At 38.1% G+C, this 13,836-nt stretch overlaps 1 protein-coding gene across 8 annotated transcripts in view; it reads left to right on the plus strand.

Annotated features, from left to right (window-relative positions):
- The window catches only part of TOX3 (TOX high mobility group box family member 3), a 244,161-nt gene that overhangs the window by 208,216 nt on the left and 22,109 nt on the right, over window positions 1-13,836 (plus strand). For 7 of the 8 annotated variants that reach the window (XM_064386349.1, XM_064386347.1, XM_064386348.1 and 4 more), the window contains 2 exons: window positions 6,861-6,926; window positions 10,847-11,101. In XM_064386349.1, coding sequence (XP_064242419.1) covers window positions 6,861-6,926; window positions 10,847-11,101 — 321 coding nt within the window. The remainder of the gene's footprint in view (window positions 1-6,860; window positions 6,927-10,846; window positions 11,102-13,836) is intronic. The other variant, XM_064386345.1, reaches the window with a different exon arrangement.

The raw sequence follows: 13,836 nt of genomic DNA on the forward strand, positions 1-13,836 counted from the left end.
CCTACCCTTGTGTGTACACACACAGAGCAGTTTGCTCTTACATGAACTGGGATACCTTTTGTGCTTACTGACGTGCTCAGAGGCTGACCCAAATGTCTTCTGCCTGCATCTGGTCCAACTCTCCATCTCCTTTATGCTCAGTGGCTCTACCCATAACCTCCTAGAGCTGCCTGTTGTCTGTGGTGAATCACTGGCATCCTGCCAGAGGACTGAGTCCCAAAATTTCTGTGGGTACTGATGTAGTGTCAAAATCAAGGCTACCATTTTGCATTTATCCTGAGATAAAATTTATTCTTCATTTGAAAGGTTTGAAACAATGCTTCATTCACTTAAAATGATATGAATACCTAACAGCGTTGCTGGTGTGGCACCTGTCAACATTCTGCCTCCTCTTTTCTAGCAGCAAAATCAAAATAGAATACTTGTATTTTATGAAATAATATGGATATCATCTACTGCTTCTGAAGTATTGAAACTTCCATGAACGACTTTGTCTTCCAGAAAAGAACTCCCTGTTCCTCCTGTGAACACATAATAACTTAGGAGTAAAGCCTCTACAGAGATTAGCTGGATATCCATCTAGATCAGAAAGGACTGGAGAAGTCTTGTATGTTTTTTTATGTTCATTGAGAAAATAAATTGTGTTTTCTGATGAGAACACCCTCAGTATTTAATTTAATACATCTCGTAAGGACATTGCTGTTCATAGATGGTGATAGTTAATACTATTAAAAAAAAAGAAAAAGTCCCCTATCCCAGCCCTCCTCCCACTCCTTCTACTTCTGCCAGAATAATTTTAGTGTATATTGTTTTGTTTGGAATAATCAGGCTGAAGTAGCATTAGTCCAGCTTCTCATCTTTTAATTACAGACAGTTTATTGTCTATGCTGTCCCACTTTCTGCATGGTTCCCCACCAGCCAGCTAGACTTAGCAATCTCCATTAATTTAATTTGGCATTTCATTCAATCAGACAGGCTGTGAACATGATGAATTTTTTTTTTTTAAATAACACAATGCTCATTCTTAATTGATGTCCTTATCAGACATTGTATTTGCCAGAGCTGTAATTATTGGTCAGGCAGCAAAATCAAATCTGCCCAAATGCAGTGAAGATGTTCTCTGGTGAAATTATTAAGATACAGTACTTAGACCTGCAAAGTAATTTAGTTTTGGTCTGTAATTACATCTTTTGGGATTGTTATCTTTCATTTTGCTCATACGGGTAGTGTAACCTCAGAGGAATTAATTTGCCAAATATGAAGATAAAACTGAGATTCTTGCCATAATATATATTTGTACTAGCTGATATTTGAAAACCACAAGTATGCTCACACCCTAAAAGAATGATTTTATTAATGGCTGTATTTTAAAAATATGGGTTCTGATTTTACTGCAGAAATACTGTAAGTGTGATCACTTGAGGGTGCCATTTTCCATAAGCAGTAAATTGGCATCAGAAATAATAGAATTTGGATGTGTAACTGCCTAAAATACATGCACAACAGGGCATGCAGTGCTGTGACAGAACTGGTTTAGAGCTTGTTCTACTGGCAGTGAGGATTTTGTCTAGAAATACTATCCTGACAAATTTTAAATGTGTATTTTGACTAGACATTAATTAATAATTATGAAGGGACGGCTGGTGTAATGATAATTAAGTCAAAATTCTGTTTTCCCGTAAGGGTTGGGATATGGTTTTCTTTAACTAAAAAAAACCAAAGGCAGTAGGGAATGGATTCTGTCATAACTATACATTTTTTAAAATTTACTGTCAGATTTATGAGATGTAGTCTTTCTTTGAGTATAGAACTGCAGTCACTACTTTTAAGCAAAATTTAAGTTGATGGATTAGCTATGAGTAGACAATGAAATGTGTTTCATTCCTGTTCTGGATATATTTTCAGTTTTTCATCTGAGACATTTATTCACATTTCATGGTTTTGTTGTTATCCTGTGCTGGAATAATAATCTTTCCAATGATGGTTCTTCCTTGAGGTTGCACTATAAAACAGCAGTATTGTAAAAATAATTATTTGGCATATTTAACAAAATTGGCTGCTGAATTAAATTTTCTTTTTGAGTGTAAAAATATTATTATAGAATTACACCACAAGTCAGTCGATTTAAATAAAGGTTGTAAAAAATACGAATGACTGAACATTGTAAGTAAAATGATTTCTCCATGAAAATCAGTAGCAAAATTCTGATTAACTTTTATAAGTTCAAAATGTTATTCTTTGTGTCCATAATAGTAACACGTTCCAATGTTATTTGCTTTAATCTTGAAGCTTTTTTAAAATTATTATAGTTTTGTGGTGTGAAGTCCTCTTTTTTTCTGTTTTATCTCTTGCTATGATGAGTCAATCACAGTTGCTGAAAAGCCCAGAGAATGGCCACAATTCAACATTTGAGATTTTTCTGAAGACTTTTTAGTTGGAATTCAGGCTCAGTGGACATTTAATCACTGATTTTTATCCCAAGCTGACAAGGGTTTTCTGTGGCATTCATCATATCAGAATCCTACCTTAAAACAACTGCTCATTAGTCTCAGTTTCATAACCAACCAATTTTTAAGCTCTGGTGAGTACAAAGGGTAGTTTGAAAACACAAATAGCATTGTGCTGTGCCAGTTCCAAGTGCCTTATCCCTTGATTTACAAACAAATAGCCTAACATTTGGCCCCAGAGGTTTGGTCTAAGAACACACACTTGGTAGAATTGTGGCAGTGACATAGTTTTTATATCCCCAGTGCTGGGCAGGAGTTGATTTGGTCTTCATTAGGGCATGTGGTGAGGAAGGAGAGGGCATGAATGTCCCCCTTGCATTACAAACACACAGCCTTGCTAGAGAAGCTGAGTAAGGCCAGGTGTTTGGCTTCAGGTCTGGCAGTCAAAGAGAAGAGAAGAGAAGAGCTTCAACCAGCTATTTTAGAATGAATGAGTTTTCTGGACATGCTTTATACAAAGTGTTAGTAAACCAAACATCCAGTCTCATTCCAGTCTTCCTGTCTGTCCAGAGGGATTTCAGCAGTGCCAAGATTCAGGTGCCCTTCCAAAATACAAGAGCAGGGGACTGAACTGTTGTAGTTTTAATGCAGTGATTTGCATGAAGCATGGAAGCTGTGATTCACAGCAAGTTCAGAAGGGGCTTTGTTTGTGTGCAGTTCATTTCCTGAAATGGGCAGATGCCTGTGGTTTCCATGGGTTGGTGGTGGCAGTCAGCTGGGTACTCCCACTTAATGTGTTCATCAAAACTGAAGAGAGAGTTTGAACTGAAATCAAATGAAAAAAATTGTAATGCAATGGTGTGTATTGCCAAAGGAAGCTGGAGACATTTTACTCTTTCCTAGTTACAGAACAAGGGAGCTCTGAGTTTTTTAGGTGAAGAAGTTTAATCAAATCCTTGCTAATTGCTCTGGCAAAGTTCTTTGCAAAGCATCCCAACACCATCCCAAAACAGAGACAGCTGGACTAGATGCTGCATCTTTCTCTTCTGTCCCAGGGAAACCTGACAGGTGGGAGCCTCTGGAGTCTGCCTGGGCTGGCCAAATTGCTGGGTCTCCCCTTTAATTTGGATCCCTGCTGGCAACCATACCAATGCTCTGAGCTGTTTATGAGGGGTCAGAGCAAGGGATCCTTAAGAAAATAAATAGAGAAAAACAGGAGTCTTTTCACAAAAAATTATTTTACTCAAATAGGCAAGAACCCGTTGTTCTATTTAGAATGATTTATAACTGTTCCCAGCTGATCACAAAGTGTTTCTAAATTAAAAGCCATTAATTATAGCCTTATATAGATACAAAGATATGCAAGAAGTGCTTTGTAATTCCAGCTTTGCACTTCAGGTGAGAGCTTTTTAAATTACTTGGACCATTGGAGCCACCTGCTTGACTAAATGCTGAGGGCCCTGTGTTTCAGTACTCATCAGTGCATTGCAGTGTTAACATTGTTACTGATTTTTCTTATTTCTCCAGGGCAAATACTAATTAATGGATACAATTCACAGCTGATTAGCTGTAGTTTCTTCAGTAATTACATTCGCAGACTAACTGTTCAGAAGAGGATTTCTAACCCAGTTCTTATTTCACTCTAAGCTTAATTTGTTTTTTGAATTGTTTAGGTCCTTAAGATAATAACCATTTTATTTTCTTTTGTTGTTATAGGTACCATTAGATAATATGGAATTTTAATCTTAGAAATACTCACTGATAATTGTTATGTGCCTTCAATGGATTTCTAGTTTAAAGACAAAAAATAAATGTGAAGAATATTAGTTGTGATCCATACTAACGAAAGCTGAAATATTCCAGTTTCTGACATCATTGCTTGAGTCATACACAATGGGGTCTTAAATATTATAGCCTAAGAACAGAATGACTTGAAGGATATGTACCTGTAACTTTTAGCTTTGACATTTTTTGTTATATCATTTGCTTCCACAGTCTTAATAAAATGGAAAATTAAATTGTCACTCTCCCCTTTGTCTTACTTTAATAAAACAAAAAAGAAGGAAACCACACTGGCAATCAGAAAGCAGTAGCTGTGCTGTGAGCAATATATGTCCATCAAAACAATGTAGAATTTTACTCTTCAAGGAAAAAATCAGCCACTTTTCTGTTTTGAGGCACTGGAGCCCTCAGGTCATTAAAATAGGATAGGGTTTGTCCCCACTTATTTATCCAGTGTCAGAGTAATGCTTGCCTAATGTACCTTTGCCCTTAGGTATCCTTAGAAAACTTGATTTCTTTCTTTCTTTCTTTCTTTTTTTTTTTCTGTAGAAAGAACAGCTCTATTCGAGCCATTTGAGTTTTTCATGTAAATCATTCTTAGTTTGCCACTAAGTGACATGAAAAATTCTCTCCTGTCGATCGCACTGTTGAGCTGAAGTAGTGTCTTTGTGCAACAAATCCACACACACATCCCTATGTGCCAAAACAGTCATTTGAATGTGCAATTTCACTTGAATTTTTTAATCTCCAAACATGGGTGACATCTGGGCTTTTAAAAAATGGATGACATTACTTGAGTATCTGCATAGCTGGGGATAACAGAGTTTTAATAGCTATGAGGCAGCCTACATATTGTGCTAAGGCCTCTGTTGCTTAACATGTGTTATAGGTTGAAAGATTCAGAATCATAAGTACACAAATGGAATTTGTTACTTGAGAATGAGGGATCTCATCTTTTATTCCTTCCATCCCCTGAGTGTCTCCTAATTTGTTTGATGTCCTGTTTAGTCAGTCTGACAATTCATCAGGTACAGAAGGCTCCAATTCTTTTTTTCCCCTTTTAAAAAATTTATTTATTTATTTATTTAAGTCTCCTTTTAACTTTGTCTTATTGCCAGAAGTGAATATTTGAGTTTTCAGGGAAAGAGCCTTTCTTGAAAGGATCATTGGTCCCTCCAATGAGAGACTGGAGAGTCTGAAATATTTCACTGCTAAAAGCAGTGAGGCACCAAGTGCAGCTGTAGCAAATTGAGCTGAAGCAAAGAGGTTTTCCTTTCAGGACAGGTTCAGCTGCTCTGAAAACACACCAGAGGTTCTTGCTTGGAAAGAAGAAGCTGTGCAAGCACATGGTCACCCATCCCCATGCACTGGCTGCAGTGCTTGTGCTCCTGTTGGGAGTGTTTGATGTTATGGGGCTGAGGAGGGGTGTCCACCACAATCTGGCAAGATAAGATAAAATAAAGCCTTCCTAAAAATATTTGTTTTATGGAACTAGAAAATGGGAGTTAAGGGAGGAATCCTCTGTGTGGCTTTAGCAGCAGTGATGTGGCAGGGACAGCACGGGGGCTTTTCCCTCCCTTAGCATTCTGCCTTGCACTGTGCCCTTTGCCTAGTAGGTGCAAGGTGCACATGTGAAATGCCTGTTTTACTGTAGGTTCCTGACATGCCTGGTGTCTGTTCCTTGAAGCAAAGACTCTGGATGCCTCCCTCCTCTGGGAACATGTGCAGGACTGGTTACCAGCCTACATGCCTTTGGAAGTGCTGTTCAAGGGCATAAGGCGCTGTATTATGCTGATAATTCTCTTTCCTGTCTGTGTTCGGTCTGTAAAAGTACCTCAACAAATGTTCATACTGGAGAACTTGGAGGAAATGACTGGCATTGAAGGAAATCCCTTGTGATTACTGGCATGTGGAATGAGAGTTGCTCCTCAGTGTGAGCAAGGGGCACTGGGCACATCTTGGGTCTCAGTGTCAGACGATTTCTCTGATTTGCAAAATGTTCTGGTGTTAATGTTCACTGGGAGAGTGGGAGTTCCACTGGAGTGAAACAGAAACAAAAGGGGATTGTTTGGCTTTTCAATTTTGTGGAAAGAATGGGAATTCAGGAACAGCATTGCAGATTCTCATTCTTCCCCTTACTGGCCTTCAGCTCTTTGGAGCCAGGTCTGCTTGGAGTAGGATACAGCAGCTACTTCTGGCTGCAGCAATCCTCTGGGTCAGGATCACTGGCAGAAATGTTATCATGTGCATCAAAAAACATGTAGAAGAGTAGAAATGTCTTTCCTGGGGGAGTCTCTTCCTAATGGATTCTTTGATGCATGGGCAAAAAAAGTTGGAGAGGTACACATGAATATCTTCCTTCTAAAGACTGGGGAATGCAGAGTATGTATAACAATAACAATAACAATAACAATAACAATAATAATAATAATAATAATAATAATAGTAATAATGATGTTGAATACAATTGAGTTCTGACTTCAAAGAACATCTGCAAATACTTTTTATCTGTTTGTTGCTTTGGTTTTTGTTGTTTTTGTTTTCTTCCCCCAACCTTTCCTATGCTAGTGATGGGGTAAAGAAAAGTTTATTATGGCATACATTAAATCCAAATATTTATTTTTCTTTCAGTTTGGAAACAATAACAACTACATGAACATGGCAGAGGCAAATAATGCATTTCTTGCTGCAAATGAGGTAGATGTTTTTATTTTTTATCTATGCTCATATTCTGCTGTTTGCGGTGATAATTTAACAGGCTTTGAATGGATGAAGAGTGAAGTGCCGAATTTCTGTGTGTTTTATGGAGCACAAAATAAAGACTTTAATGAGAAAGAAAATAACCTGACAGCTCTCCATTACTAGTCAATTTAGCTGTCCATAAGGCTGTTACTTACATAGCATGTCAATAGAAACAAATCTGCTTTATGTATGGAAAAAAATTATGAACAGAAGGAAACAAATAAAAGGCACAGTAGGTGTACACTTTGAAAGCAAGCTTAGTAATAGTCATTACTAGCTAATGTTCTAATTTTTGTTATCGATACAAATGGTTTAATTTGGGTTCTCAATACTCATACGAGATAGAAAACCAAAGCCAGCTCTGTTGTCTGAAGTGTACAACAAGGAATCTTTTGAATCCGGGATCCAGAACAAACCCAGAGGCTGGGCTGGTGGAGGATGGCTGGGTTGTGGAGATGATGTATTTGATCACTGCCTTTGGAAATGGAAACAGGAGAAAGTGTGGGAGCTCCAGGCTCCATGTATCTGCTAGGTGGGGCTCCCTTATAACCAGTTAAAATCAAACACACTAATCCTGACCCCAAGCCCAGGCAGAAACTGCCTTTGCTCATCCTTGAAACCCAAGCTCTTGCTCCATGCACTGTCTAGCATGTGCACAGCAATATGGAGAACTAGAACTGTTAGAGGGTGCATGTCATAAATGATCTTCCCTTGATAAGGAAAGGGTAGAAAAAACAGGCAGCCCTGATTTTTGTGTTGCAAGTGGGGCTCAGTCACAGGTATTCCTGTGCACTTCTAAAACACTGACCTCAGAAAAAATAAGCAGAAAGGTGTAACAATAAATATGTAGGTTAGAATTAAGGGTAGGATTTTATGAATCATTTATACAATGGTCACCATTTCTTTTTACCCAGCAAGACTGCTTAGATAAGGGAATATTATTTGGCAGTAGCTCCAGTGTTATTTGTGATAATGAACACAAACCCCATCTGTAATGACAACATGATGTTTCTTTCTGTAGAATTTCTTTCCTACATTTGAATCAAACATTGATGAAAGCTCTGCTGCCAGCAGCTGTTCAGAGACAATTTAATTCCAGCTGTGATAATTCACCGTGTCAGACATTGGCTGTTATATGTTGATACAACAGTTCTCCAGATTTGCATTTTTATCAAAAGGAACAAATGTTTTGAACATTTCAGTACAGATGGCATTTAACCATGCACACAGGTTTTTAGTGTTTTTTTTAATATATGTGTAAGATACAAATATTTGAAAAGTTAATAACTTTAAAAAATGTGATTGGTAAGATAAATCTCACAAATGTTATATCATCTTTCGGTCATAACACCACCTTTCTGCAGTCCCAAATTGCATACTATTCAGGCTCTTTTTACAGACTGAATAGCCCAGTGATTTGGATTTAAGGCTACTTCACTAAGGGGCTTGCTTTCTTCTTAAATTACATCTATTTTATTCTCATTCTTATGTCTATGTTTGGTTTTTTTTGGGTTTTTTTTGTTTGTTTTTGTTTTTGTTTTTTTTTAAGATGTGTAGATATATGGATAAATTCTACACCACAGTTAAATTCAGATTTAAAAATGTTAAGTTATTCATCAATTTACTCTCCCATTTGTAGCTATAAGTGTTAAGCTATAAGTATTAAGATGAATGCTACCTTTCTAAGTAAAAGAATATATTATTATCTGGCTGTGTTATAATCTTTCTGCAGCTGTCTTGGAATTATTCTGTTAGATGGGGAAAAAAGATCCAGTTCTTATAATAACTAATATCTCATAAATATGTCAAGTAAAGAGAGGTTCAAATGTACCATAATAATACTGATTTCACTGAACCCTTTAGCTTGAACAAGGAATAAAAATATTATTAAGTGTTACTGTTTGTATTAAAGCATGAACCTTACTTTGCAATTACTGCATTACAATGTATTTAATTATAGTGGTTTTGCATTAACATGAATGTAGCTTTCTCGGTATTATTTTGGGCCTGAGCACTGCTGAGCTAGAATCCCATTTTATTTCTGTAAATAATGCCTTAAGAGTGTAATCTTAGAGCACATTCAGGCTTAGAAGCCACACATTTGCTTTATGTTTTCTGTCTCTATGTCATGATTACTACGACTCATTTTAAAGCACCTTAAATATTTATTGAAATAATATTTCAAGTGTTAATTACAGTGGTAATGAAAACAGCCAAATGCCACATATCAAGAATGAGTGTTTATCCGTATTGTTAATGTGATATGTTAGATTTCATTAAGCAGTAATGGGGTAGCAAATGAGTCACAAATTACAGTTGCATCTGTTACTAGACCACATTAGTGCCAAAATAACTGCAAATGCAGCCATAGGGTTATGTTCATTAGCCAACCACTTCTCCTGGCCAATCCATCCTTTGTGTTTGTGAACCACGGGGTCCTTGAGAAGAAAAATTCACACCTTTTGTAATATAGCAGTGGGGAAGTCAAACATCTCCCTAATCCAGGCCCAGCCTTCACATCCAGAACTGAGTTTCAGCCTTGCAGTTGGAGGAGATGGGCACAGTCTCAGCAGACTCTGATGGTGCTGCAGACTGCAGCAATCTGGGACCCCATCATTTCTGGTGTGAGACCAATAATGACAGCTGACAGGTTCTATATGCAGGCAAAGGTTTTTCTTGTGTTTCAGCTTCCATCTTCTCTCAAGCGGTTATTAATTTATATCATCATTAACAGTTTGAAGGATGACAATTTGCAGCAGTTAATGAGATCTTTCACTGAACTTATCATTTTTAAATTAACTGGCATTAAGTCACTCTTTCAAACAATGTAATTAATACATAAAACAATTCTCCCTTCCGCCCCAACCTGAATCCTGAACTAATGCAAACAAACAAATCCCAGAGCAGCCTTGCATGTCCAGAACAAGACAAGAGTGCCTATTTTAGGATTGCCAACTGCCCAATTTGATCAAGGCAGTCCTGATTTGGGTACATTTAAAATGGCCTAATTTCAAGCATTGCATTTCTATTATTAAGTAGCAGTGGACCTGAAATAACACATGAAAGTTCATTTAACTCTCAAAAAATTTGAATAAGCGCAGCTCATTTGTTTCCCAAATAAAAGTCAGCAACGTTGAAGCCAGATACAGACTCTGAATAAAGATTATCTTTGACAGACACATGCACACGTACAAACATGCACAAACCCTGAAGATAACTGGCAGTAAATGTTTTGCTCAAGGCATCTTAACAGGTGTTTAGTTCATAACAAACCTACTGTTCAAACAAAGCTGGCTTGCTTCAGAAAGCACTGGAAGCTGCTTTAATCACCCTCACGCTTTCATACGTCTCTCCTCCATATTGCAACCTGTGCTTAAAAGGCTTCACTGTATTTTGGGAATGGAAAGGAAATAAATAATGGTCATATTTCATGGATAAAAGCAAACAAAAGATGTGAAATGGTCAGTGCTGAATTCCTGTTGTGTGTGTGCTACGAAATTGTCAGTGTTTTATGAAGCGTGAGAGTAATGTAAGCTGTTTGTGCTATTTTACTAACATATCAATAAAGGGGCAGTTTGTTATTCAGCCAAATCCAATGTAGCTGATATTCGGACTAACAACAGACAGATGTTGCTAATTAAGTACACATTAAAAAACTGTTAATACTGATACTCCATTTAAGCCATATGATAATGAGACTTAAATCTTTAATCAGAATGATCCACAGACTCATTCAGCATATGAAATGTAAAAATTTTGTTGGTTATTATAGAGTTTGCTTTTGAGAAAAAACTAAGATTTGGACTTCAGGTGTGGAGGTGACTGCTGAGGCTTTTGTGCCCTAACACTGTTTGCCTTGTCCTGTCCTTTTCCAGCAGACGTTCCATACGCCGAGCCTTGGGGACGAGGAGTTTGAAATCCCACCCATTACCCCCCCACCTGAGTCAGACCCCTCCCTGGGCATGGCAGATATACTGCTCCCCTTTCAGGGCCTTGGTGACCAGCTGCCTGCACAAGGAAATGAATTTACGCCTCAGTTTCCCCCCCAGAGCTTGGATCTTCCCTCTATTACAATATCCCGGAATCTCGTGGAGCAAGACGGCGTCATCCACAGCAATGGATTGCATATGGTAGGTCTGGTTCTTTGTGTGTTCCCATTGCCTACTGGTGTGTGTCACATGTAGATCTGTGCCAACTCAGTTTTCATTGACCCCTCAGAAGATTTGTGTGTTTTCTTGGGTACCTGACCAAGGTTTTGCCAGTGTTCTGTGTCACATTACAGGCGTGTTCTGGATCAACGATGGCACACATGTTGGTACACAGCAAACAATGATTGGCTATTGCTCAGCTCCCTAAGGCAGTTGCCAGATGGTTAAGGGTTAAATACTGGTGGATTCAGCAAGATAAACATGTTTGTTAATGTACAGTGCAATGCTATGCTGTTTGTGAACAGATCTCTTGTAAAGAAGCAGTCAGGCTTTCCAAACAGAATTTTCATTTTGGGAATGGACTTGGAAGCCCATATCCATTGGCATCATGGGCATCCCAAGTGCTCCTAAAGTTCAAAAATGTGTTTATAGTGTTGGCACTGGCATCAAGAATTGAAAGACCATAGTGTTGGCCAGGGTGAACTACAACATTTAGAATGAATTGCTTGTCTGTATTTGAAGTGTAGGACCCACATCTGACATCCTTCGGGATATTTTGAGAGTGCAGTATTCAGAGTAGCTCAGAAGGAGAGTCAGACACAGTATGGCAGCAGGAAAAAAGCAGTGTATTTCCCTCTATGCTGTATATTCCATGGCCTAAATCTTTATAAAAGGAAGTTAATTAATTTTTTTAAAACTCATAATAGAAATGACAGAGATGTATTTCCTTGAAAATACTCAAAAATATAGGGCCATAAAAGGCTTTGTTTTGTCCCGTGCTCTTGCTGTCCATGGAGGCTGGGGCAGGGTGGTCTTTTCTTGGGCTGTGTCTGAGCCCTTAAGAACAGGGAGGCATGATCTGGGTGTGGAAGAGCTGAGTGATGGGGACTGTGAGGCTAATTCCAGAGTTAATTAGGACAATCAAAGGCAGGGCTGTGTGGAGTTTTCTCCAGAATCTACACACACTGCAGGGCTGCAGTCTCCAAGGGAGGTGCATGGGGCAGTTCCCATGTTGTTGCAGTGTTTCCCTGTGGGCTCAGGGATCTCCCAATGGGTTCCTGAGAGCTTTGTGCAGCAGCATCCACACTGCCAGCCATGAGACACAGCTGTGAGCCAGTTTATCCTACTCAGCATTTTAAACTCAGTGCTTACAATTAGAATTAGTTTCTGTGTTGCATATTGAAGAGCGAGTGAATGTTTAGCTTGAAAAGATATTTTACATCAACTGTATTTTTTTCTGATTAGCTCTTTTATATAGGACCTTTTGCTGAACTTGGCATAGTGAAAATACATATTTACTGCTGGACTGTAATAAAGGTTGTGTTGTTATGTTGTGATTTCTTTTTTTATTATTCTGGCAAGTGAAAATTAATTAAAGATTTACAAACCAACAGGCAGTAAATATTTCTCTGTAATGCTACAGGCTGCTGACTTCATTGCAAATTTCAATATTTCTTTGGAGGTCATGAAGAGTAGACTAATGCAGAGTGAAGCACAAGCTGCTCACTGCTCTGGATATACAGAGTTCAGTCATTCTGTGGATCCAAAACAGGCACTGCCTAAAACAAGCCTTGAAGTCTGTGGTATTTGTTTTAGATCTCATTTTGCACCGTACATGTTGGGTAACTTCTGAAGGAAGATCAGATTAATAAAACCTGAGAGTAAGGAATGTTGTGCCTGAAAACAAAAGTAATGGAGTGTGTGTGCACTGAATACAATAAAACTTGGTCAGAAAATATTGTGGGCTGGATTGGTGTTATGTGTCCCAGTATCACCTCAGTGCTATCAAGTGGTTTGTAACCTGACCCAGTTTTGCCCTTTAATTTTGCAGCCTTTCACTAAATGTGATTCTTCCATGAGTAAATGGTGTCACCTTAACAGTACCAACCAGAAGAGACCTCTAGATTATGTATTCCTTCACTCACCTCTTCTGGTGCTGAATGGGAGGCTTCACATCTTTGCCTTTTCCCTTGACTGTGCAATGTAGAAATTAATGGCACAGTTTACATTGGCTACATTGGTAAGATTTGTTCCCATACAGGCCAGTGAAAAGATGTAGAGAAGCTCCTGCCTTCCTACCCCAGTAGTCCAGTGGCATTTTTAGGGTGATTTCCAGTTCAAAGCTGTGGATTGAGAACTTGTGTGCTACAGTTTTGCTGCAGAGAATTGACGAGGAATTGTGTGATTGGATATGGAGGAGCCACATAGGGAGGTTTGTATGTCAGACATTCCCCACAACTGCTTGATTTGTTTCATGCTGTGAGATGGAGTGGCCCCTGCCATTGTATTCTACTCAGTCGACTTTTTCTCTTCTGCTCATAAATGCTAGGTAGCTTTGGGAAGTTTAAAAACATTAACAGAGGGTCCTTACATAGCTTTCCCCTGAACTCTCTTTAGCAGTCAAATTTTCCAGCAGTTAATCTGTATTTCAAAACCAAAAAATGAAAACATTATATCATATTTTATGTAGAAAATGTGCACTTTATTAAACTGGTAAATATTTATTAATAATATTAGAATTCATCCTTAAATTAGACATTTCATGAATTACCTTGCCTTGGAGCTATAAAAACTTTATTACAGCAATAAAAAAATGTAAAGGAGGCATTTTGACTATGAAATTTCATTTCATGGTCAATTGAATTTACTATATCTGAAAGAACTAAAGATGGGGTTGTAAAATAATTATGATGTTCGTATACACTTACAGAACAATG

The sequence above is a fragment of the Passer domesticus genome, chromosome 12, assembly GCF_036417665.1.
Source record: "Passer domesticus isolate bPasDom1 chromosome 12, bPasDom1.hap1, whole genome shotgun sequence".
Taxonomy (NCBI): domain Eukaryota; kingdom Metazoa; phylum Chordata; class Aves; order Passeriformes; family Passeridae; genus Passer; species Passer domesticus.